The following is a 27,025-nucleotide window of genomic DNA, read 5'->3' on the forward strand; positions in this document are numbered from 1 at the left end:
CAAAGAAATGGTTAATTGCCACAAAATCAACTTGCAACGGTCATCTCAGTCTCCAGACTTGAACCACATTGAAAACCTGTGGTTTGAATTGAAGAGGGCAGTCCATAAGAGCAGACGAAGGATATCAAGGATCTGTAAAGATTCTGTATGGAGGAATGGTCTCAGCTCCCTCCCAACGTGTTCTCTAATCTCATAAAACATTTTAGAAAAAGGCTCAGTGTCATTATCCTCACAATGGGAGGGTTCTGGAGTATTGAAAAGAGGGGTGCCAATAATTTTGACCCCTATCTTTTTGAGATGTGATTTATTAGTTTTTAAACAAAATCTCTTTCTCTGAGCAATTGTATTAGTATAAAATATAATTACCCCTTTTTTTGCATACAATACAGCTCAGGATTTGTATTATTTATTTTATACAGTCTTTTTTGCTCATCTTTATTAAAGTGTCAAAAATGATGGACTTGACTGTACATCACATGTAAAATGTCAACAACAAAAATGTGTGAAACATCTTTCTCAACATTTCGGAATGGCTAAACAAGCAATAGTTATCTGAGGATAGACTAAAACTGTTATTTCTTCAGAAAAGGCATTTTTAGTAGAACCATCTTTAAAGATAGCAAAGACTCATGTGAACTCTGAATGCCCCAATTGGCTAGCATGAATGACAGGTGTGTGTTTTTCTGTTGCTATCACCATTCAAGCACATTAACAGATGAAAGGTTAGGATGGTTGCTCAATGCAAGGCCTTGACTTAATCTACCTACTTACATGTACCTACACAACATACAAGGGCAAGTCAACTCACAGGTGTAGGCTACCGTATGTAGGCCTACCGTATGTAGGCCTACCGGTACTCTGAATGACAGCATAAAACGGCGAAACCATCAGGGTAGTGGGTGGGGATATTTAAGGCGGTTCTACACAGCATTTTCACCAATCACGGCGGTCAGATTGACGCGTGAGCGGCTGTCAACGGGCCAGCTGAGCGCAGAAGAGTGTACAGCGAACTGGGCTAGAAGTTCAGCAGACCAGCAACAACCAACGCAACGAAGGAATCTTTGACAGCGGACCTGATTTTATCCAACTTCTAAAGCATTTGTAGGCTAAAGCCTGTGGATTGTAGGCCTACCTTTCGTGAATCGGTGAATAGGCTGTACAATCCTTGGCAGTGTTCTGAGACTGTACAGCTGCCAACTGCTTCTGAAAGACAACTTGCATATGAAATGGACTGTGCGTAAAGAGCAGAGAAATTACATAATCTCGATTTGACTTTCAATATTTTTCATTGTGTGTGTCATCTGTTGCTTTAAAATTGTTGCGAAAGTGGACTGACTCGGACTTTCGGGGAAATTCCATTTGTCACTGAACTTTGCAAAAGAAAACATGACCGCGGATAAGGACAAGAAAAGGTAACGTAGATTTTTATGTATTTATTGTTTGGGCTATTTGTTCTTAGATGTATACATTTGATAAGAAATTATAATGTTAAACCAGCAATCAACACGTTAAATGGTAGGCCTAGTAAGCTATTGTCCTCACAATCTATGAGTGACATTTCGCAGAAAATTCGCATCTCCGAGACCTGTTGCGCTTTAATAAAAAGCGCACTGTGAGTTATAGGGTATACTATTAGAATAAAATGTTCCTTATAGAACCAAAAAGGGTTCTATCGCTTGATTCATATATGGAACTCCAAAAAGTTATATATAGAACCCTTTTATAGGGTTCATTGATCGCAACCCTGGAGGTTCTATTTTACTGAACCAAAATGGTTCTGTATAGAACCCTGCATGGTGCCATTTATTAATTATACTAATATTAAATGGTAATATTTTGAGCTAATAATTTAATTTAATAAACAATTAGATAATGGTCAGAAGAATAACAGCATAGTTTTTAGAATGTATTGTCATTATATGCAAACATCGTTTTGAAATATGCACTGATGGCCAGGGAGGCATCTCTTTGTTTGAATGATGGCCCACGTTAACACTGGCTGATTTCTTTACAACACTATAATCAGACCCGGCGCCAGGATAAAGTGACTAAAGTGGCAGTAGAAATTGCCGAGGGGGCAACATTTTGGTTGGGTTCTTGCATTGGAATGATATTGAATTATGCTTATATCACGCTATACCACAATAAACATATAGTTCAACTGCAGAGACTCGAGATCATTGAGTGCTTTTGAAGTGACAGGTTGGCGCGAAATCTGTAGCCTATCTCTGCTGCGCTGTATCAGCGTAAAATAGGGGCCTTCTAGCAGTCGTAAGGACAAAGATTCAGCAGGAGGCAGGCAGATAAAGGTGCAAATGAGTGTCGGATTTATTTACACAGCGCTGATGTTTAAAAGATTACGGTGATATTTACAAATATATATACAAAGTTCTGACTTCAAAATGTCAGCATTCAAAAGAAAAAACCTCTCATCAGGAAAAATCTGTCTTAACCAATAAAGCACAGGTGGGGTCTACCAGGCTCAGATACAGCCTCCCGTTGAGTTACCCAAAAGTGAACTAACTAGAACATACCCAAAGGCAATTAAATACATTTAGCATCACCTATTCTTGGCGAGCAGGCCAGGTATATCTATAGATGGCTAAAGCGCGCGTGTTCACACAACATTAAACATGACAGAAAAACCGGACACATGCTCTCCAAACAATGATAATGAAGAAATTGACAGTAAACTGGTAAATGCAATTAAAGAAACTACACGTTCTTTATCCACAAGTGTTGCGCAGTTTGTGAGCTCTCCAAACAACTTTTCCACTTGGATAATGAGAATCAAATCAAATCAAATCAAATATTTGGTCACATACACGTGTTTAGCAGATGTTATTGCGGGTGAAGCGAAATGCTTGGGTTTCTAGCTCCGACAGTGCAGTAATATCTAACAAGTAATATCTAACAATTTCACAACATATACCCAATACACCCAAACCTAAGTAAAGCAATGGAATTAAGAATATATAAATAAATATATGGATGAGCAATGTCAGAGCGGCATAGACTAAGATACAGTAGAATAGTATAGAATACAGTATATACATATGAGATGAGTAATGCAAGATATGTAAACATTATTAAAGTGACTAGTGTTCCATTTATTAAAGTGGCCAGTGATTTCTAATCTATGTATATAGACAGCAGCCTCTAATGTGCTAGTGAAAGCTATTTAACAGTCTGGCCTTGAGATAGAAGCTGTTTTTCAGTCTCTCAGTCCCAGCTTTGATGCACCTGTACTAACCTCGCCTTCTGGATGATAGCGGGGTAAACAGGCAGTGGCTCGGGTGGTTGTTGTCCTTGATTATCTTTTTGGCCTTCCTGTGACATCGGGTGCTGTAGGTGTCCTGGAGGACTGGTAGTTTGCCCCCGGTGATGCGTTGGGCAGACCGCACCACCCTCTGGAGAGCCCTGCGGTTGCGGGCGGTGTAGTTGCCGTACCAGGCGATGATACAGCCCAACAGAACGCTTTCAATTGTGCATCTGTAAAAGTTTTTGAGGGTTTTAGGTTCCAAGCCAAATTTCTTCAGCCTCCTGACAAATGGTATGAATGGTATGTTATTTAATGAATTATCAACATTTCCATAACCAAACATTCTAAATTAATGGGGGAATATGTTGGGATTAAAAGTAACTTCACTGATCAATATATATTTAATGGTGCATTGATAAACATTGACAAACAACTGGCACAATGAAACAAAAATTGTGCAGGAATTGGCAGGAGTCAATGCGCAATAGTGGAGAGAGACAGGTCTATAGCCGTCTTCACCACACACCTAGTCTCCACATTTTAAATTATGCTCGAGACACGTTCCTAACACATAAGCAGTAACCTTATTAACATTGTCAGGAGATAGCAGTGGTCATTTTCCCTTCAACTGAAATCATTATGGTTCAGTATTTCTAACCACCCCCCTTAAACACACACACTCCCCAAACGAATGGACATATGACAGCAAGGCAGAATGGCACATTCCAAACAAGCACTGGGTACATGGATGTAGATTGGTGGAGCAAATAAAGGAACATCATAGCAGTTGCCCCGAGGCAGATGAACACTTTGCCCAGGCCCTAAACACTGTCCACTAACCTTTTGGTGATACCGGGGCACAAACTTCCCTGCATGGGCCTTTGTTGAAGCAGGTAAAGGAGCATTCTCTCCCAAATGATGCACAGTGGACACTGGGGTTGTCTCCAGACCCCCCAGCAGTTACACAACTTCCGTGCCACACCCAGGAACATTTTAGAGGTGCAATAATTTTCTCTCCAAGCCCGGGGGAAAGGGTCAGAGCACACCCTCTCCTCTCCAGGCTCCGGAGAGAGCTGTCATAATCAATTCAGTGTCAGTCAATGTCGGGATGAAAACCTCACACACCCTATCATAGGGCAGGACACTCCTGCAGAGCGCCCCCTATAGGAACAGCAGAGGAGCAGGAAGGAGACAGTTCGGCCTCCAACATGGCGTCCTCACCAGGGCTGACTGGTAAACTTGCCCTTAAAAATCCAAATCTAATATTAAAGTCAGAGGTGTATCACATTATTCACTGAGCCTACCACAGAGATGACAAGCATTTCCCTGCTTTTTATGGAAACACAAAGGAGTCATACCTAACCACCCCAGTGGCTTTCCATAGTCCCAGTACACACAGCGTGGCGTGCTCTGTCCATTGTGCTGACAGCGCAGCGGAGATACAGAATGTTTATTGCGCCAACCTGTCACTCAACTTCTTTGCTATTTTTATACAGGGACATAAAACTAAAACTGAGGGTGCACAAGTTTGAACTGAGGGGGCTCCCTTTAGCCCCCTCGTGGAACCGGGTATGAATACAATACAATATACTTTGTTCTCAAACCCCAAAACAGTTGAGGGGAGCACAGGTTCAAGCTGCATGCAGCACCCCTAGTATTCTGTGTGGTTAAGGGCTTTGCTCAAGGTCCCAACTGTAGGGGAATGTTATCAGATCAATTCCGCAATTTTTTTTACAGCGCCCGGCCCGGGATTCAAACCGGCCACCTTTCGGCCACGGGTCCAACTCCTGCCACAGGTCCATCTCCTTAGCCACTGGGATACCTGCTTGACTGGTTCCAGAGAAGAAGAAAAACTGTGTAAAAACATTAGTTAATCTTCAGAAATAAGCATGAGTTAATCTGCCAAAATTAAGACAAAATGCTATACAGACATATCATTATCATGATCTAGAAGAACAATTTACATGCAGTTGTCAGCAGCAGCTGAAAGAGAGATCCTCAGCCTCTGATAGTTCTGGGTTACTGCCAGACGGAGCAAAACATCGAAAGTGTGTTAAAAGCCATGTAATGATTAACTAGGCTATTAAATCACCAAGACGTATTATACATAATTTAATAAAAATAATGTTTATTTGAAAGAGTTAGCTGGCTAGCTTGTAAAGTGGCAAATTATAGTAGCCTAGCTTTTTCTGTTTAGCTAGCTAGCTAAGTTAGCTTACAAACTTGCTCAAATTCTAATAACATTTAAACTTTATTTATCTAGCCTATGGTTTATCATATGACTTTGGCTTCATATATTTGAATTAAATAATCAACGTTGCTTACCTTAATACGTTGAAAAATAACGCACTTATTGGTAGGCTAATTTTAGGCTACTTGCAAGTTGTTTCAACCACCATCCTCTTGCCTTGTCATGCTGGAATGGATTGGCAGTTGGTTTTTGAATCGTAATGGGAATTACATTTTGAATTGACCAAAAGGTTCTATATAGAACCCCTTTTTTAATCTATGCTTTTGTATGCTTTTATTAAGCACATTAGGTCTATTTCCTCTTGCTTCTAGCTAGCATTTAGTTTGCAACAGCACAGTTTTGTATGAACCTTGCTGTTTGCCGCTCAGACCTTGGCAACAGCGTTACAAAATATGAATTAGATCTTCCCCTTGCCATAGAGAGCTAATGTGTAGGACGTCAGCTAGCCATTTTTCTGACCAGGCGAAATCATTACATTTTACATATTTAGCAGACGCTCTTATCCAGAGCGACTTACAGTTAGTGAATACATATTTTTGTATTTTTTTTGTAATACTGGCCCCCCATGGGAATCGAACCCACAACCCTGGCGTTGCAAACGCCATGCTCTATCAACTGAGCTACATCCCTGCCGGCCATTCCCTCCCCTACCCTGGACGACGCTGGGCCAATTGTGCGTCGCCCATGAGTCTCCCGGTCGCGAACCAGGATCTCTAGTGGCACAGTTAGCACTGCGATGCGGCGCCTTAGACCACTGCGCCACTCAGGAGATGGAGAAATCATGCAGCAACATCATTAATATGGATACAAATGTCAATGGAAAACAGCTCAAACTAATTAAAGGGAATGTTAGCTGTAATTTCAAAGTTTGATGTGACTGGGTTAGCTTTTGTGAGCTGCTGTTGTGTTCTAAAATCCCCATTAGGACCTGGCCTACACTCTCGGGCAGTGATAGAACCCTCAAGGTTTTTTGCCCGTTCCCAAAAGCATTTGGCGATTGGCCCGTAGGCTACTAGCCTCACGTACAGTTAGGCCCTAAAGCTTAGGCTTACACACTAATGCCAGATAGCCTAAAATAATGAAAGAAAAACCTCAATGTAGCCTATAGATAGGCTATAAATTGCACAAGAATTATACATATATGGATTTTTTAAGGTATTGTTTTCTCTATTTCTCTTTATACAGCCCATGGATATAACCGCGGAGACTGCGGGTTATGAGTCAACCCACGCATCACTAGTAGGCTATGTAGGGCTCATTAAGCTAATGAAGAGTTAAAACAACAGAATCTGTTAAACAGACATAGCACACATTATCTGCTTAACAGAACTTCTCAAAAACTCAAAGTAGTAATAAAGATTCAGTCTATACAGTAACTGGAGTGGTGAACAGGTAAGGAGAGAGAGTGATGAAGGGGACAGTGAATTTCAGTGGCTGTAGCCTACTTCATCTATAAGAAAGGTTTTCAGAAGACTCATAGAAACACTTAACACCTGTAACTTTGACTTTAATCTCAGACCTCAGAGCAAAACTAAATATTGACCTTGTGACCTTTTTATATGAAGAAAATAGACGAAAACATTCTGAGAACGACAAAGATTGCCACAAACTAATGTATAGTATGTACTGTATGCATTGAGTGTCGCCTGATGGTGAGCCTGTAGTTCTGAGGTTTACAGAACCCACAGCGTACTGTACTTCAGCCTATGGCTCCTACAGCAAAAAAAAATAAAATGGTAATAATTGTTCACCAGTGGTGGTGACTGGTGAAGTCATGTGTTTGTTTCACTTATTAACTTATTTAATGGAATCAGTTTTCTCTGCCGACAGCTTAGTAATGGTCTATCCCATGTGCGAGCCAAATCATGAAAAATATGTTTAACATCTTCAAATTCTTAGCTCCTTAGCTCCCCTCCGACTCCCTAGGAGAAGACAGTGGATTTGTGCGTCCTTTAGTTTTGGAGTGTTTTCTGTATTGTTTGAGTAAAATGGTTAGATAGATACACCATATCCCCCTGAGGAGAGCAGTGTGAGAGAGTCTAGTAACGAGATGAGCGCCTCTCAGTCTGCCCCAGCCTCATGACTGCACTGAAGAGCTTTCTCAAATACACACTATCGAATCAACCCCAAACATACAGAACATAAACAAGACAGGTATTAAGAATCGAACAGGGACACTAAATCTTTATGATCAGGAAATGGGGCTGTAGAGAATGTAGTGACATTTCCTTTGGGCAGAGAAGGGTTTCCCGTTAGCCATAACAACTTATACAACACAAGAGACATGTCGGCGGCCATCTTAGAGAAGACTACCAGCTCACTGGTTCAATGAGGGTAGAGATTAAAAAGAGAAGGCCCTAAGGGTGTGTGTGTGCGTGTGTGTGTTAGGCCTTGCCATTTATTGCAAGTTGAAATGTCTAGTCTTTATGGCATTGTCAATTGGGTGAATCATTGCTTCTGGCCTGGCTTGTACAGCAATGTTTATTTGAGTGGTGATATTGCATACTTTGTTTTATAGACCATGTGTTATTGTGAAAGGATCCACTTATGGGATTATTTGATGTGTTTATTTACATACTGTTCTCATATGGCTATACAATAACACTGTACAAGCAGCATGACAAATGTAAGTATCCACTTTTTCCCCCCATTAATTTCTCATACATTTCATAAGTAAAGGATCTATCTATTCCCATGTTTTTCACGTACTGTCACCACAATGTTTATTCTCATAGCTAGCACTGTGTACTAATAGAGCATTCTGGCTTTCTACACCAGTCACTTTGTGCTGGTCTGTTTTGGTTTGTGGCTTTGGTGAGGTTACGTCACCTTTATTATGGGGTGCTCTCTCTCTCTCTCTCGCTCTCTCTCTCTCTCTCGCTCTCGCTCTCGCTCTCGCTCTCGCTCTCGCTCTCGCTCTCCGTGGCTTGTTCTGTGCCGGGTCCTCTAAAGGAGCCAGTGGCCTGTTAGGGAGAAGAAAGGACCTTCCCTGGCCAGAGCCCCTGTCAACTCAGCCATTCAGCCCATTGGCCTGTGCAGACAGAGCTGGCACCATGCCCACTGCCTTGCCACAGCGCTATCCAAACATTACCCAAACACTGACATACCCCACTCAACGTTTCTCCTCTAGGCCATGATTACAGGTTGGCCATGGGATTAAGAGACATACGCCAAATTCACACTGAGAGACATAAACCAAATTCACACTGAGAAACATAAATCAAATTCACACTGAGAGACAGTATGTGGTTGCTGGTCCCACACCTCTGGAAGGTCTCTGGCTGTCTTACCTCGATTTTTCTTGGATCCTTTTCAAATTAGTCAAGCGAATGGGGAATTGTAGTGGTTTAGTTCTTTCCATCAGTGTGACGGATAAGCAGTATTGAATATGACTTGACATTGAGTAGATGGCTGACTTAGCACTAAAGATTTTTGCTCTCTAATCCAGAACTTTACACATGCACACACACACACACACCACACCACACACACCACACACACACACACACACACACACACACACACACACACACACACACACACAAACACACACTGTTCAGGCCAGTCAAAGTACAGGCCTTATACTCTCCCATATAATGAGCCACTTCACTGAGTAAGGTCTCAGTTTGGTTTCTCTTTCACATTCATTTGCTGGAGTTTTAAATGGCAGGCTAGTAGCACAGAAACTACCTTTGTGTAAGACCACTGTGCATGTGTGAGGTTTTAGGGCTCTTTTAGAGTTTTTAATGTGAGGGTTTTAAAGAGATCGAGAGGGAAACAGTATTTCCCAGCTGTATGATGTCTCTAAACTGAAACATGCTGTTTATTGTGACAAGTTCTCAGGAGGGGTCATGAACGCAGGCTTCTGAAATCTCAGCCCCAACCCCGCTGGAGAAACAGCATGGGGGAGGGGCAGAATTATTGGTATTCTCCATATCTCTGTCTCCTCTTCTCCCCCCCCCCCCCCCCCCCCCCCCCTCCCCTCTCTCTCTCTCTCTATCCATTCAACTTAAACTCCTTCTCTGCAAGTTGTTGTTGTAGACCTTCTTCAGTACACTGTCACCTGGTCCTTCCAGACCCCCAGCTTCCTCTTCCTCCAGCCAGCTTTACCATAATGCCCTTCCTCACGTCAGCTGGCCGCAGTCCAGCCCTCAGTCCCAGGCCCATTCCCACCAATACTCCCTTTTTACCTGAGAAATTAGTATGTCTGTATAGACCGTAACGTCACCCACCATCGCCCCTATGTCTTTGAAGCTATGATTCATAAGGTTTTTACACACGTCTTGGGCCCTTATGATGCACTATTGTATTGAGCTGATGGTAATCATATAAGATAGGCAGCTCCTTGGCCCAGACTGCAGGCTTTATAAAGCCTGTGTCTGCCCATGTTGTTGTGGCTTGGAAGTTACTATTAGAATGTGCCAAAACATTGATTAAAAAATGTTATCCACTGGACAGCGACTGCAAAAGTTACAACATTTCTAACGTTTATGGTATAGTAGTTAATCAACCAACGTCATTTGAATTGAGTAATTTTGCATTGGAGGAAGGCAGGGAGACAGTAAAAGCATGGATCAGAGATGCATTTCCTTCTTACTAAATCCTAATCTTGAGATTACACTTAAATTACACCAGTTTCAGCTGTTATCTGTTGCGAAAGATGAAAGGCGATGAAACAACTCAGGCCACTCCCTCCCTCCCTCCTTCTCTCACTCTCACTTAAATCCTTATTGTGCCAAGGCAGCGGTTGCCTAGTTTGTATGCAGTGGCAGAGCGGCACTAGGCAACTGTGGTCCGCCACCTGTGTTTTGGAATATTAGCCCATCACAGTCAGCAAATCACAGAAGAATGTTTATCCTCCAGAAAAATGTGCCTATGGCCACTATGCAGGTGGTCTTGCCCATTAAGATGTCAAATATTTGTTGACAATCTCATTAAGATGTTGAAGTGGAACGAGGGGAGAATGATGGACAGATGTGTGGTGTGGCACATCAAGTTATGTACTTGAAGAGGTGGGTGGCCATTATGGCGTGGGAAGGGGGGAGCAGGGGGCCGCCATCGTGATCCCATCATGCCTTTCAGTGAGTGTATCAGATGGATCAGCCATCTCCTCTTCTCTCCCTTCCCCTGATTGAGAGCAGCTCATTGGGCTGCGCTGCACTTGGTTGGGCTGGCGGCTGGTGGCTAGCTGGCGGGCGCTGTTTGTTTGACTGTGTGCAGGAACACTATGTTCCAGAGGATCAGAGATTAGCCAGGGCCGTATTGTTCGCTGTTTGTGTTTAGCAAGACGCCACTACCACAGGAAGACAGACTGTAAGCAAGGAAGGTGTGTGTGTGTGTGTGCCTGCATGCATGTGTACGTGTGTGTGTGTGTGTGTGTGTGTGTGTGTGTGTGTGTGTGTGTGTGTGTGTGTGTGTGTGTGTGTGTGTGTGTGTGTGTGTGTGTGTGTGTGTGTGTGTGTGTGTGTGTGTATTTGGGAGGGAGGCGTATGGTCTGTTCCATTTATGTGACCCGAAACCACCTTTATGGAAAGTACATTGCATGTCTTTTTATTGAATACAAATGGCAAAAATGGAAGCGATGTGAGTAACCTTCTTTTGGTGCTTAAAATTAAAAGCTGTCCCCTTAGCTCTTCCTAAGTCTAATTGTGTTGCTGTTGTACTCCAGTCACAACAAATAGTGCATGAAAATACCAAAAACCTGTACAGGCAAGAGGAATGTAGCTAGTGCATAGATGTTTAATGATAAATTATTTGCTACTTATGCAAGAGGGGAGGGAGAGAGGGCTGGTGAAGAGAGAGAGAGAGTGACAATGTTTCCTGAAGAGAGCAATACTTTGTTTTGGTCCCTCATGAAAGGTCACTCACATGTAGGCTGTCACTCACTGGGGCCATGGACATGTTTTTTTGATGTAGGTGTTGATTGAAATAGGTGGGAAAGAAATGTTGAGATATATACTTTTTTGTTCCAGTTATGCAATGATACTAGCTAATAGCCCCAACTGTTCAAAAGCTAGAACCAAATTCAGAGGAAGAAAACCGCTCTGTTTGTCACTACTGCTAAGTAGCGCACATCGGAGGTTACTTATGAGCGGAGGAGGACCTCAAGCGAAGGATGAAGGCAAGATAACAAAAATGATGTATTATTAAACAAAATTTCGAAGTTCACGAGGCCACTGATGATGTGAGACCCCAGGCAATTACCTGAGTTGCCTAATGGTAAGTCCGCCACTGCCTGTACAGGCGAGAGGAATGTAGCTAGTGCATAGATGTTTAATGATAAATTATTTGCTACTTATGTAAGAGGGGGAGGGAGAGAGGGAGGGCTGGTGAAGAGAGAGACAGTGATTCCTGATGAGAGCAAAACTCCTGTTTGTGGATTTTGGATGAACATACCTAGAATGTCCCTGTAATACTCCTGTAACATCCCTGTAGCATCCCTGTAACTTCCCTGTAACGTCCCTGTAACATCCCTGTAACTTCCCTGTAATGTCCCTGTAACATCCCTGTAGCATCCCTGTAACTTCCCTGTAGCGTCCCTTTAGCATCCCTGTAACTTCCCTGTAACGTCCATGTAACGTCCCTGTAGTGGCTTGTATCCAGCCACCTGGTTCTCTACCACCCCTACTTCACCTACTGCCCAGACCTTGTAGGTCCTTCAGGGCAGTTCTGGGAGGGAGTGTATGTATGTATATGTTCTGAGTTTCCTAAGCATTACTCTGTTTGTTATGACATTAACCCTCTGACAGAAGAGGAGATGTGGGAAAAGATGAAAAAAGGTAGGTTGGAGTGTTAGGTTAGGTAGGTTGGAGCAATGTCTTTGACTGATATGTTAATCAAAAACAGGAAAAAGTGGAGGTGTGGCAGCCTCATTTTAACGTAGGCTGTCACACACAGTGGCAATGGGGACATTTTTTATGTAGGTTTTGGTTTAAGTGGCAATGGGGACATTTTTTTATGTAGGTTTTGGTTTAAATAGGTGGGAAAGAAAGGCCTTTGGGGTTTTTCTGCACAGCCAATTCTCCAGTGTTAAATCAACACTGAGAGTGTTAAATTTAACACTGGTCCAGTGTCTATATGGGTCCACACTTTTCAGTGTTCAATTAACTTACTGTTTAGTGTTTAGCCTTATTTGCATATTTCCCAGAGTGCCTTGCCTTTTAAGTGAATTATGGAGTTACCACCCATGACTGCATTTGTTAATGAAAATGACATGGTTGTTGCATTCATCCATTTTCAGTCCTGTGGCCGTCACCATGTGAGATCCTAAGTGAATATGTTATCATTCAAATCAAATTCTTTAGCACAATATAACACATTTCAGAAGGGCCTTGTTTTACCATAAAACAGTGGCCTGAAACTCATGGTTTACAGGCAAAATCAGGCCTGCAAGTCACATTATGCCAGCTTGCAAAATGATGTGTAATTCCTATTGGAATCCAGCATTTGGAATTTGTATTCACCTGCAACCTGCATTCAGAATAACTGCCAGGTTGGGAAGACTAAGATATCTAATGCATCTGAACTGGAACAACCATTTCAGTAACGGGTGCAATAAGTCCAAGTAACAGATTGGTTTAGTTTAGAAAAATGGATGTCATTTATATTTGAGTATGATATTAATCAATGTACATACAAAAACATACACATTGAATCAAACAATTCAAAAAATCAACCTGCAATAGAGCATGCTGGGAAATATGATAATGATGGGCGTGGTTTTGGTTTAACACTGGTTATTAACACCAACACTGGGGTTCTTTTACACCAGTGAGTTTTAATGTAACACTTACAGAGTTACTTTAACACCTGAATCAACACTAGAAATATTACACTGAAAAATCAACACTATTTAACACTGGCCAATTTGCTGTGTGACTATGTGGACTTCCTAAGAAAAACCTAAAGTAGTTACTACCCTCGTGTTCGATCTTGACTGTGATCCTACACACCTCCCTTGGGTGTGTGTTGACCTTGGGGGTACCAAGAAGGACATCGTCTGTGATGTACATAACATTAAAAAGCATACAGTATGGGCATTTCCAACATGTGAAGTTCATAGGAGTATGTCAAATCTGGTGTCAAATGAAAACTTTTTTTTTGAAAAATTATGGCATACTGTATATACATTATTCAATCATTTTCTATCCTAAATATTAGGAATAGGCAAAGGTTTTGATTTCTGGTCAAACAGATGCAAAAGGGGTCTTAACAGAATAATTTTGGCGTAAAGACCTCTGCCAAATAATATAAACACTGCCTTGTGTAAGTTTAAGAACCCTGTCCCTTCAAAAACCCACATATCTTTAAGATATTTTCTAATTTCTCTCTCTAATGAGGGAAGTTAATGAAAGATCACAGAAGTAACAAGTAAAGATATAACTACCAATTAGTTATAGTGATTTTACTCATATCTATTTGTGATTAAAACTCGAAATTGTGTTACCAAATTGGTAACAGAATTTCCGGAAAATCTGTAACTAATTAATGCAATTGAATTGCCTACAATGGGAAATCATAGTAGTCACAAACCACAGTTGGGTCACCCTTCCAGATCAAAATGTTCTCTTTCTCTTTCTGTCATCTGGTGGTCAAAGCAAGTGTGAAAACAGTCTGGAAAGCCCCTCCCTCTTTCTCTCTCTCCCTCTTTCTCTCTCTCTCTGCCTCTCTCTCTCTCTCTCTCTCTCTCTCTCTCTCGCTCCTATTTCCAGTTATTGTCACCTCTCCCTGCTCTTTCTGACACCCACACATGAGCCCCCCTCTCTTTCCATTTACTGTAACCAGCATCCTTACCCACTGAGGACCGACTAATTTCAACGTCCACAGATGTTGAATTTTGGTCACATCCGGACCGACCTTTATTTGGCCCAAACATAGATGTCCATGATTGGTTCAGATTTGGTCCAGTCCGGACCAGACCAAATCTGAACCAATCATAGAGGTCTATGTTTCACAATTTTGGAGAGCACAGTACAGTACAGTACAGTAGAGCACAGTAGAGTAGTTGACTATAGTACTGTACTGTACAGTAGAGTAACATAGAGTAGAGTTCAATACAGTACACAGTAGAGCACAGTTGAGTTGAGTACATTATAATGTACTGCATTGTACTGAACTATACTCTACTTTACTGTACTGTACTGTGCTGTGCTGTACTGAACTCTACTGCACTGTACTGAACTATACTCTACTGTACTCTTCTATACTCTACTGTACTCTACTGTACTCTACTGTGCTGTACTGTACTGAACTCTACTGTTCTCTGCTGTGCTGAGCTGTACTGTACTGCAGCACTACTGTGCTGAGCTGTACTGTACTTGACTGAGCACTACTGTGCTGTACTTTGATGTCCAAATTTGTGAAACATAGACGTCTATGATAGGTTCAGATTTGGTCTTGTTTGGAGGTGGAGCTCATTAAAATAATAGCCAGTGTGTGGAATAATACTCAGATATGCAAATTAGGATATTGCATATGTCTAACTGTGTGTATGTATTTAGGATACATCACCATGAAGAGAATGGCATTCATATCTATAATTATGCATTTCTGTGTAGTACAGTTCAGGGACCCATGATGAAATTCCGTTACCGCAATTCTGTTACCGGGTGTAAATCCATTCACTTATTGTAGTTCAATAACCAAAATAGATTTTTTCAAAGTCAAGGTGTCATGTCATAGCTGACACCCCATCTTTGAATCTTAATTCGGAGCAGATATTTAAGAGTTTTTGGAAAACATGCTCACATAAAAATCAGAGGGAGATTTTACTAAAATTCTGTTACCAAATTTTGCATCCGTAATTGTGTTTTTGTAAAATGGTCTGTGTCAGTTGGTGAAAGTAGTCCTTGTGCACAGAGTTGTATGGTTTGTTAAACTTAGAAAGCAATGGCTTTTGTTTGGCATACATTTTAAAGTGAAAGATCGGAGTCTCAGCGCAATTCCGTTACAGTGGAATTGCCCATATCTCCAAAAAGGTTGATGGAAAATAAAAAATTCCCAAAGAAAAGAAGGGAAACTCGATATTGCTACTCCCAAGTGTATTTGTTGCCTAGACGTTCACCAGCAGACAATGTGTCAACCAGACTGGTCCTCATTAGGTAACCCCCCTACTGGATGAGGATCACTCTGGTACTACGCAATCTCATGACTCTGGTGCACTGAGTTCAACATGCTTACAGGTGTAGGGTCTTAATTTGATTTCCCTGTTGCAGGAGAACTTTCCTGCAATGCAGGAAATTTTAAACTTGTAGTGTATTTGAGGTTTAAAAAGGGATTCTGAAGTTTATAATTTCCACTTTGAAATTTCAGATTTTCCCTCGTGAAAATGTATCAACCCATACAAAAATGTATATTATTTATATTCCACGTAATAATTAACATTTCCTCTTGCTGCAGGATTATTTTCCTGCTGTTGCAAATTGGCTCAAATTAGTATTCTACATCTATATATCACACTCTTGTATCACACTAAACTCTTCATAGCTCTTCAATCATAGCTTCATGTCAATATGTCAGACTTGTTCTGCCATTTTAATCCTCCTTAACAATGTGCCCGGGCCCCGGAGGCCTTGTGACTTGCCACGGCTAGGAGTTTAAGTACCATCAGCATTAATGTCAGGTGATGTAGAGAACAGTAGAGAATGTCAGGTATGCATTCTCTGCCAATGGGCCCTGAACTTGTTCGAATGCCTGCTGGGTCGTTCCATGTCATTTCAGCAAGCCATGACACCCACCATCTCAGATTGTTCTGAAACCATTTCTGTAGTTAGAAACAGATAAGATTAGCATTCCTGCAACATTATTTTATTAAAATATAATTTGATCTCTAAGAAATTAAGCTAATTGATTGCACCAAAAGTGGCCATTTTAATTTATAGGATTTAAATAATATTCAATAAATATAATACCTAACATCCGATTTGGACCAAACCTTTTTCTAACAACGAGTGAGACATGAGGGACCCCAAAAAATTGTCAAAAGCAACCCACGGACCCCCCACACCCTACGCCAATCCCACCCCAACAACGAGTATACGGTATCAGTTCTCTATGTCTGACAAGTACTATTGAGCTGCAGCTCAGAGTATTATTTCTTCATCCCATGTATTCTCAGTGAATGTTGTGTTTTTTCCCCCTGTTCAGAGAAATTAGTCATTGAAGTTGTTTGTTTTATGTCCCATCCTACATCCTGATATTACCAGGTTCTGACCACTAGCTAGTGCTGTTCCCTTCAACGTTAAAGGGATAGTTCAACCAAATCAAAATTGACATATTGGTTTCCTTACCCTGTAAGCAGTTTATGGATAAGGTATGAGACCAACCCATGCTTTGGTGTTGTTTACCTGGTCACTGTTTGAAATGCTAACTTATTAGCAATTGTGGCACAAATCCAATGCAAGTCAATGGTACCTATATTAGCATTTTCGTGCTTCATATCCAAATCATCTATAAGGAACATCATTGGATATCTTAAAAAACATCAACACCTGTAACAGCACCATCTACTGGTCAAAACCAGAACGGTATACTTGTTGTTGGGGTGGGATTGGCGTAGGGTGTGGGGGGTCCGTGGGTTGCTTTTGATTCCTCATGTTTCTCATTGTTAGAAAAACGTTTGGTCCAAATCGGATGTTAGGTACTATATTTATTGAATATTATATGAATCCTATATATTAAAATGGCCAATTTGGGTGCAATAAATTAGCTCAATTTCTCAGAGATCAAATTATATTTCAACAAAATAATGTTGCAGGGATGCTCAACTTATCTGTTTCTAAAGAACATAAATAATTTCAGAACAATCTGAGATGGTGGGTGTTGAAATCCTATTTCTTGTGCTTTTTGAGGTGGAACGACCCTGCTGCTTTCTCCTCTACTGGCTCAGTACGCCCTGTCCTCGTCTCACACTGAAATACTAAAGGGACAGATCTTGGTCCCATGTCTCTACAGTCTATAGAAGGATGATGCCTCAGGACATGCAACATCATTTTCTTTTTACCAGCTTCCTATAAATCATGTGCAGGTTTACGACACAGACGCACGCTAGCAGGGAAAGTGAATAGAGAAACAATGGCCGACTAGATGGGCTGTACGGAGATCCACAAGTTCTGAACTGCAGATCTATTCATACTGACTCACGTTACAGGAATGTGCGGGAATAGAGAAAGTGTAGCGGCCCTGCATCTCTTAGCCAGGTGCTATATCAGGTAAAATGCGTAAGCTAGGGGTGAATATGTGTAAATGAAACAGACAATATCAAAGGCAGCTCTGTCATTGGACTGTTACATCATGATCTGGCAGAGCTTAAAAGCCCACTGTTTTCCTACAGATGTAGGATCTTAATTTGAGCCAGTTTGCTACAGCAGGAAAATAATCCTGCAGCAACAGGAAATGTGAGTTATTATGTGAATTATAATTAATCTACATTTTTTGTAGGGTTTGATGCATTTTTTTTGGGGGGGGGGCAAATCAATTCTGACATTTTAAAGTGGAAATTACAAACTTTAGAAGCTTTTTAAACCTTGAATACACTACAACAGGATGATCAAATTAAGATATGGCATCTGTATATGTGTTTTCCTGGACAGACTTCTCACAGTCTCGTTGAACAGTCATGTGTCTTTGTAAGCCTGTTAAAAGAAAAAGAAGCCCCGGAAGATCGTCAAAGACCCCAACCACACAAACCATAGACAATTTTCTCTGCTGCCGCACGGCAAGAGGTACCGGTGTCTGACACAAACAAGGCTCTTGAACAGCTTCTAACCCCGAGCAATACGACTGATAAATAGCTAACAAAATAGCTACATGGACCGAGTTTACCTTGTATCTTTATTTACCTTTCATTTCAGTATTTGTAATGTCTCTATGCACACTCACAGGGCCCTACACAATCACACACACAAACACTCACTCCATCATTTTCTCACTCACACATAATATGCACATACACTACGAGTCAAAAGTTTTAGAACACCTAATCATTCAAGAGTTTTTCTTTATTTTTACTATTTTTTACATTGTAGAATAATAGTGAAGTCATCAAAACTATGAAATAACACATATGGAATCATGTAGTAACCAAAAAAGTGTTAAACATATCAAAATATATTTTATATTTGAGATTCTTCAAATAGCCACCCTTTGCCTTGATGACAGCTTTGCACACTCTTGGCATTCTCTCAACCTGCTTCATGAGGTAGTCTCCTGGAATGCATTTCAATTAACAGGTGTGCCTCCTTAAAAGTTAATTTGCGGAATTTCTTTCCTTCTTAATGCGTTTGATTCAATCAGTTGCGTTGTGACAAGGTAGGGGGTATACAGAAGATAGCCCGATTTGGTAAAAGACCAAGTCCATATTATGTCAAGAACAGCTCAAATAAGCAAAGAGAAACAACAGTCCATCATTACTTTAAGACATGAAGGTCAGTCAATCCGGAAAATTTCAAGAACTTTGAACGTTTCTTCAAGTGCAGTCGCAAAAACCATCAAGCGCAATGATGAAACTGGATCTCACCGCCACCGGAATGGAAGACCCAGAGTTACCTCTGCTGCAGAGGATAAGTTCATTAGAGTTACCAGCCTCAGAAATTGCAGCCCAAATAAATGCTTCACAGAGTTCAAGTAACAGACACATCTCAACATCAACTGTTCAGAGGAGACTGTGTGAATCAGGCCTTCATGGTCGAATTGCTGCAAAGAAACCACTACTAAAGGACACCAATAATAAGAAGAGACCTGCTTGGGCCAAGAAACACGAGCAATGGACATTAGACAGGTGGAAATTTGTCCTTTGGTCTGGAGTCCAAATTGGTGATTTTTTGTTCCAACCGCCATGTCTTTGTGAGACGCGGTATGGGTGAACGGATGATCTCCGCATGTGTATTTCTCACCGTAAAGCATGGAGGAGGAGGTGTTATGGTGTGGGGGTGCTTTGCTGGTGACACTGTCTGTGATTTATTTAGAATTCAAGCACACTTAACCAGCATTGCTACCACAGCATTCTGCAGCGATACGCCATCCCATCTGGTTTGGGCTTAGTGGGACTATCATTTGTTTTTCAACTGGACAATGGACACACCTCCAGGCTGTCTAAAAGCTATTTTACCAAGAAGGAGAGTGATGAAAAATTCAACAATGAGAATTGGAACTTGGTACTCAGACGGGGCGGGGCACGCATAGACAAGATGGCGTATTGAATAGAAATCGGTACAAAACACCTCAAGATAAAAACATAATATTCAAAATCAGTAAGTTAGACTAAATATTAGCATTTCATATATTCGCAGTTAATATAATTCAATCTGGATAATAACACAAAACAGATCATAAGGCTAGAGAAATATATCGACAAATATTACAACAACACGCAACACCCAAACATGACTGAAGACAAGCGTGGAGAGCCGATCCCCAAAAGGAAACGCGACTCATCGACTGATACAGATGATATATGCTTTTCACCACTGGGTATGGTAAGTGTGGAAAGCGACCTGTTGAAGTCGATAAATGACAAATTGGGCATACTAGAATTGGTCAGTAAAGACGTAAAAGAGTTGAAAGCGAGTCTTCAAATGAGTGACGAAAAAGCTTTGGTAATGGAGAAAGAAACCAAATAATTAAAGTGACAGTCTCTAAAATGGAAACGGACGTTAGGGAACTAAAAAAGGAGAACAACCTTCTGAGAGAAGCCTTACTAGACATCCAAACTAGATCGATGAGGGAAAATCTAGTACTTACGGGTATTCAGGAAAAGGAGGGAGAAATAACAGAGAATATTATGAAGGACTTCCTGCATACAGCACTACAAATCCCACTCGAGGCTGTCGATAAAATCCAACTCGAACATGTACATCGTTTCGGAAAAAGAGGACAGAAATATGAGCGCCCAATCGTTGCCAAATTTGCTTTTTTTAAGGATAAAGCTATGGTGAAAAGCCTAGGAAAAAGACTTGCTGGCACGAGAATAGGCATGAATGATCAGTTCCCGAGGAAGATTGTAGAAAGGCGCAAAGTTCTGTATCCAATCTTCAAGGAAAACAGATTAAAAGGGAAACGTGTTGCACTCGTGGTGGATAAATTATATATTGACAACCAAATGTTCAGAGACACAAAGACTACTCCATGGCTATTCTAAAAGTTGTAATAGAGGAGTCAAATATTGGAGCACCTGATACTAGCAATGATAGGGATTGTGATATTAAATAACATTTATAGTAAGTATAGTATTTTATAAAAGGATAAAACGATATAACAAGCAGAATAATACATCTTTAAATACAAATAATTAGAACATGGCTTTTTTGGCGGGAGGTTGTTGTTTTGGCGGATGGTTGTTGTGGTTGGTCCTGTGTTCTCTCTGGCGTCCTTTCCCCCTTGCGGCAGATGTGGATGCGGGTGCGTTTGCACGCTTGGCCCATTTCTTCCGCAGTCAACCATGTGGTGTGCATTTTTGTGTTTGAAAAGGTGCGGCGTTAAGTGAGTGAGAGGGGAAATGGTTGCATATCCCAGAGCCGACCGGGGATCTATGAGCAGGGGTAGTGAGAGAGAGCTTTCAATTTTGTGTAGATGAGGGATATACATTTTTAAATATAGTATACGTCTAATCTAATTTTTCATTGTCCTATCATGATGGAAAGATCCCTAACACTATAACCTGGACACCCACCTGAGCGACCCATACACCAAAGAGAAGTTCCCATCTCTTTTATGGACCTGCTGTGAATATGCAGCCTAAACAGAGAAATAAATGCGGTCAGAGACCTACTTGAGCAGCACCGCCCCCTCAAGATTCTGAGCCTGTCTGGCAGGGTTGGTCCTACAAAGCCAGAGCCCCCTGATGGGAGAGCATAATATACAAGGAAATTCTCAAAGCTGCTAATGAGAACCTTGACGACCTTTTACCTAGCTGGTGGGGATTCCGGTGGGGTACGCCCACCCAGGTAGTGGCAGTGCTGGCAACACTGGCTGCAGTAACCCATGGGGAGGGGGTCACACTCGGACAATCAGAGAGGGGGTTTATCATTGTGGCCCAGGTGGCACAAAATAATCAAAGGTCTGACCGCATGGAGATGCTTGGGAAAATGGTTACAACAGGGGATCAGAGTGTTTGTGTCTCAGGTGAAGAGGGTGGATCTGATCTCCATCACCTAGGACTTGACATAGATTAAGTAGATTAATCAAATCTCACATTGTTATCAATTTCTGCTCAATCTGCATGCTTTCTCAATCAGTTTTAATTGTATGTGCACTCGTAAATCAAGTTATTTCTCGAGTTGGGCTCTGGGATATAACAGCCGTTGAGTATCTGATTTTATGGTGGATTGTGGAGGAGGGGGGGTTGAGTGTGTTGGAGTATTTGAGTATGTGCGTGTGTGCTTGTCTGGCATCTGCTGTGGGGGGGCGGGGATGTTGGGGGGGAGGGGGGGTATGGGATGGACCACGGGAATTATTTGCTAGGATAATAATTGCTTGTCAATGAATTAAATGTAATACAATGGCAATCCGGGTTATATGTTAGAATCCTACGCGTGAACTGCCGACATTATTACGCATATTAATTGATAATGATGGAAAATAGGATATGCATAATTTAAAAAAAAATAGTTATATAGATATATATATAGAGGTGAAAACATTGGAAATGCTTTTGGCGGTTAATCTGCTTCTGTTTTGTGGGTGGCACTGTGTGCTGTTTTCGATGGATGGGTCCTGGCCTCTCGGGGCCTTAGGGATACGGAGGGACGTGGGTGGGATGCTGATCACTGGGATGACGGCTCAACTTGGGATGGGGAGGGGCTTTAGCGGGGGAATTAGTGGAGAACAATTTAAGGGTTACTCCGTAGCAATGCAAATATCACGGTACAGCTATATGGACACTCAATCATTACGCTATTTTTTATTGGTAAATTTACAAACATATATAATGATAAATAGACTTGAAACTTGTATCTCATTATGGTGTATGGTGAAATAAGTATAGCCAGTTATAATTGTAATGGCTTAGCTGATAATAACAAAAGAATAACAATATTTACATGGCTCAAAGAGAAGGAATATAATATCTATTGTATACAGGAAACTCATTCAACAATTCGAGATGAAGTAGCGTGGAAAAAAGAATGGGGGGGGGGGGGGGGGGAATATACTTCTCCCATGGACAAAGAAATTCAAAAGGGGTGATGATATTAATTAATAGTAATTTCGATCCGAATGTGCAAATTGTCCAAATAGATACGCAAGGTAGATGGATTATTTTAAATATGTTATTGGACCATAAACAGATATGGCTCATTAACCTTTACGGACCAAATAATGATGATCCACAATTCTTTGACAATATATATAATAAATTATCAAGCCTGCAAGCAACTAAAGACAATATTATTATGGTGGGGGATTATAATACTGTTTTAAATAGCTCAATGGACCGTAAAGGAAATCACACCACAAACAATCACCCACATGCTCTTAAGGAAATTGTGAATGTCATGGATACATTAGAACTAGTAGATATATGGAGGCTTAAATATACTGATATAGTGAGATGTACATGGCGGAGACTGAATCAAGCTAGTCGTCTTGACTTCTTTCTTATCTCATTCTCGTTGGCACCAAAAGTAAAAAAAGTGTTGATAGGGGACAGAATGCGGTCGGACCATCATATAATAGGCATATACATTACTCTTACTGAATTTCCACGTGGGCGAGGATATTGGAAATTTAATCAAAGCCTATTGGATGATAATTTATTTATAATTAGAACAAAGGAATTTATAACTGACTTTTTCCAACATAACATAGGTACAGCGAATCCCCTTATTGTATGGGACACCTTTGAATGTGCCTTTAGAGGCCATGCAATTCAGTACTCATCTCGAAAACAAAAGCAATTTAGGTCAAAAGAGTTTATACTAAGAAAGGAAATAGAAAGTCTAACAGAACAGATAGATGGCAATAAAAACTGTAACATAGAGGCTCAGAATAAATTAGAGGAAAAACTAAAAGAAATTGAAAAACTTATTCAAGAAAGATCAAGTGTAATATATTTTAAAAAATAAAGCAAATTGGATGGAATATGGGGAAAAATGCACAAAATTATTTTTTAATCTTCAACATAGGAATGCTACCAAAAAGAACTTAATGAAACTGGTTACAATTGATGGAGTCACCCATAATTCACCAAATGATATTTTGAAGGAAGAAACAAAGTACTTTAAGCATATGTTTTATTTTCAGTCGCCTCCATCTCCTCTAACTGAAGCTAATTGTAGAGATTTTTTTTCTATTGATAATGTCAAATTAACAGCCACACAGAAAGACTCATGTGAAGGTGAAATTACAGAGGAGGAACTTCTGGATGCAATTAAAGACTTTAAGTCCGGGAAAACTCCAGGGTTGGATGGCATACCAGTCGAGGTATACCAAATCTTTTTTGATATACTAAGAGGACCATTATTAGCATGTTTTAACCACTCCTATGTAAATGGTAGATTATCTGACACTCAAGAAGAAGATCTCATTATTACTGAAACAGGATACAAGTGGAAAATATAAAGATCCAGTCCATTTACAAAATTGGAGGCCCCTTACACTTCAGTGTTGTGATGCAAAATGTATAGCGCATAGAATTAAAACGGTATTGTCGGATATTATTCATTCTAATCAGACAGGTTTTTTACATGGAAGATACATTGGAGATAATATAAGGCAAGTATTGGAAACAATAGAACACTATGGAAAATATGGGAAACCAGGCCTGCTATTCATAGCAGACTTCGAAAAGGCATTTGATAAAGTTCAACTGGGGTTTATATATAAATGCCTGGAGCATTTCAATTTTGGAGAATCTCTTATAAAATGGGTCAAAATCATGTATAGTAACCCTAGGTGTAAAATAGTAAATAATGGCTATTTCTCAGAAAGTTTTAAACTGTCAAGAGGAGTGAAACAAGGTTGTCCACTATCGGCATTTCTATTTATTGTGGCCATCGAGATGTTAGCTATTAAAATCAGATCCAATAATAATATCAGAGGATTAGAAATACAGGGCTTAAAAACAAAGGTGTCATTGTACGCTGATGATTCATGTTTTCTTTTAAATCCACAACTAGAATCCCTCCACAGCCTCATAGAGGATCTAGATACATTTTCTAACCCCTCTGTATTACAACCAAATTATGACAAATGTACTATATTACATATTGGATCACTAAAAAAAAATGTTTTTACATTACCATGTAGTTTACCAATAAAATGGTCTGATGGTGATGTGGATATACTCGGAATACATATCCCAAAGGAAATAAATGATCTCACTTCAATAAATGTTAATAGAAAGTTAGCAAAAATAGATAAGATCTTACTACCATGGAAAGAAAAATACCTGTCAATTTGTGGAAAAATCACCCTGATTAACTCTTTAGTATTATCCCAGTTTACCTATTTGCTTATGGTCTTGCCTACGCCTAGCGAACAGTTTTTTAAATTATATGAGAAAAAAATATTCAATTTTATTTGGAATTGCAAGCCAGACAAAATTAAAAGGGCATATTTATATAATGAATATGAATTCGGAGGACAGAAATTATTAAATATTAAAGCATTAGACCTATCACTAAAAGCTTCAGTCATACAAAAGTTATACTTAAATCCGAACTGGTTCTCAAGCAAATTAGTAAGATTGTCTCACCCAATGTTCAAGAAAGGCCTTTTTCCCTTTATTCAGATTACAACCTCTCACTTTCAGTTATTTGAAAAGGAAATAATCTCCCAAATATCACTATTTCTAAAACAAGCCATAGAAAGTTGGTTGCAATTTCAATTTAATCCTCCAGAAACGACAGAACAAATAATGCAACAAATATTGTGGTTAAATTCAAATATATGAATTGACAAAAAACCTTTATTTTTTGACAGAATGTTTAAAAAAGGTATAATCTTCGTAAATGATATCATCGGTAGGACTGGAGGAGTGATGTCGCACATGCAGCTAACAAAAACATATGGAAATGTCTGCTCTACCCAAAATTACAACCAAATAATTGCAGCCTTACCGCAAAAGTGGAAGAGGAAAGTGGAAGGGGGAGAAAGTAAGGAACTTGTCTGTCGGCCTTGCATTCAAGAACATAATTGGTTAAGGAAAACTGTGATAAATAAAAAAGTATATCAGTTTCACTTAAGGACCAAAGGATTGACAGCCGTCCCATATATATATATATATGTGGTCCTCTGTAGCTCAGCTGGTAGAGCACGGCGCTTGTAACGCCAAGGTAGTGGGTTCGATCCCCGGGACCACCCATACACAAAAATGTATGCACGCATGACTGTAAGTCGCTTTGGATAAAAGCGTCTGCTAAATGGCATATTATTATTATTATTATATTATTATATAGATTGCAAAATAGTTGGGAAGAGATCTTTGACGTACCAATCCCATGGCATAGTGTTTATGAACTGACACGCAAAACGACACCGGATTCAAAAATTAGAATCTTTCAATTTAAATTATTATATAAAATTCTTGCTACCAATAGAATGTTATTCATATGGGGGATACAATCTTCCCAGCTCTGCAGATTTTGCTGTGAAGAGACAGAATCATTAGATCATTTGTTTTGGTTCTGTCCATTTGTAGCTTGTTTTTGGACACAGGTCCAGGAATGGCTAAAGGATTGCAATATTTACCTGGAGCTAACCTTGCAGATAGCATTACTGGGTGATCTGAAAAGTCATAGTCAATCAATCAATAATATAATAATACTTTTAGCAAAAATGTTTATTTTTAATTCACAATCTGTAGAAGCAATGAGAATAGAAAGGTTCAGAACTTTTGTAAAACATCACAGTACGGTTGAAATATATATGGCAAATAGAAATCCTATATGGATGGTGTTAAGAGATAGATGGGAGGTATTGAATAGAGTTGAAGGATGGGACTAATAACAAATAACAACAAATAATAATAACAAAGATAGCTAATAATGTAAGCATACTGTGTCCATAATAAGTATATAGGTTGTATGTTGGGAGCTTTTGGGAAAGAGCACAGTTAGAAAGATATGGCATATAGAAGCAAACCGGATGGACATCATGAAAATGATCGGAGAGGTTGAGAGTAGAAGTTCAGGAGCAAAAAAAAATAAAAAGAATATATATATATAATATAATTATTGTAAAATTAACTCTGTCCATAAGGTGTAGATAGTAAGTATAGACTGGAAGTAGAGGCCTGGGCATTGTTGTTCACTAATTTACTCCAAGTAGGGAAAGGATGGTGGGGTTGAAAAGTAATAAAGGGGAGTATATATATATTTTTTTAAAACATGGGGGATTGGAAGTGATGCAGACAATTACATTGATAGAAGATACAATCTATCTGCAATATTAAGCTGACCTGGCCTCCACAATCCCCCGACCTCAACCAAATTGAGCTGGTTTGGGATGAGTCGGACCGCAGAGTGAAGGAAAAGCAGCCAACAAGTGCTCAGCAAATGTGGGAACTCCTTCAAGAC

At 40.2% G+C, this 27,025-nt stretch overlaps 1 protein-coding gene across 2 annotated transcripts in view; it reads left to right on the plus strand.

The window, feature by feature from the left end:
• The first annotated feature begins 1,001 nt into the window (after positions 1-1,001).
• LOC311100581 (endothelial PAS domain-containing protein 1-like) overlaps positions 1,002-27,025 on the plus strand; it is a 56,234-nt gene continuing 30,210 nt past the window's right edge. For both annotated transcript variants that reach the window (XM_084141494.1, XM_084141495.1), the window contains exon 1: positions 1,002-1,412. In XM_084141494.1, the coding sequence (XP_083997620.1) occupies positions 1,387-1,412 (26 nt within the window). In that variant the 5' untranslated portion in view covers positions 1,002-1,386. The remainder of the gene's footprint in view (positions 1,413-27,025) is intronic.

The sequence above is a fragment of the Coregonus lavaretus genome (assembly GCF_964263955.1).
Source record: "Coregonus lavaretus genome assembly, chromosome: 25".
NCBI lineage: Eukaryota > Metazoa > Chordata > Actinopteri > Salmoniformes > Salmonidae > Coregonus > Coregonus lavaretus.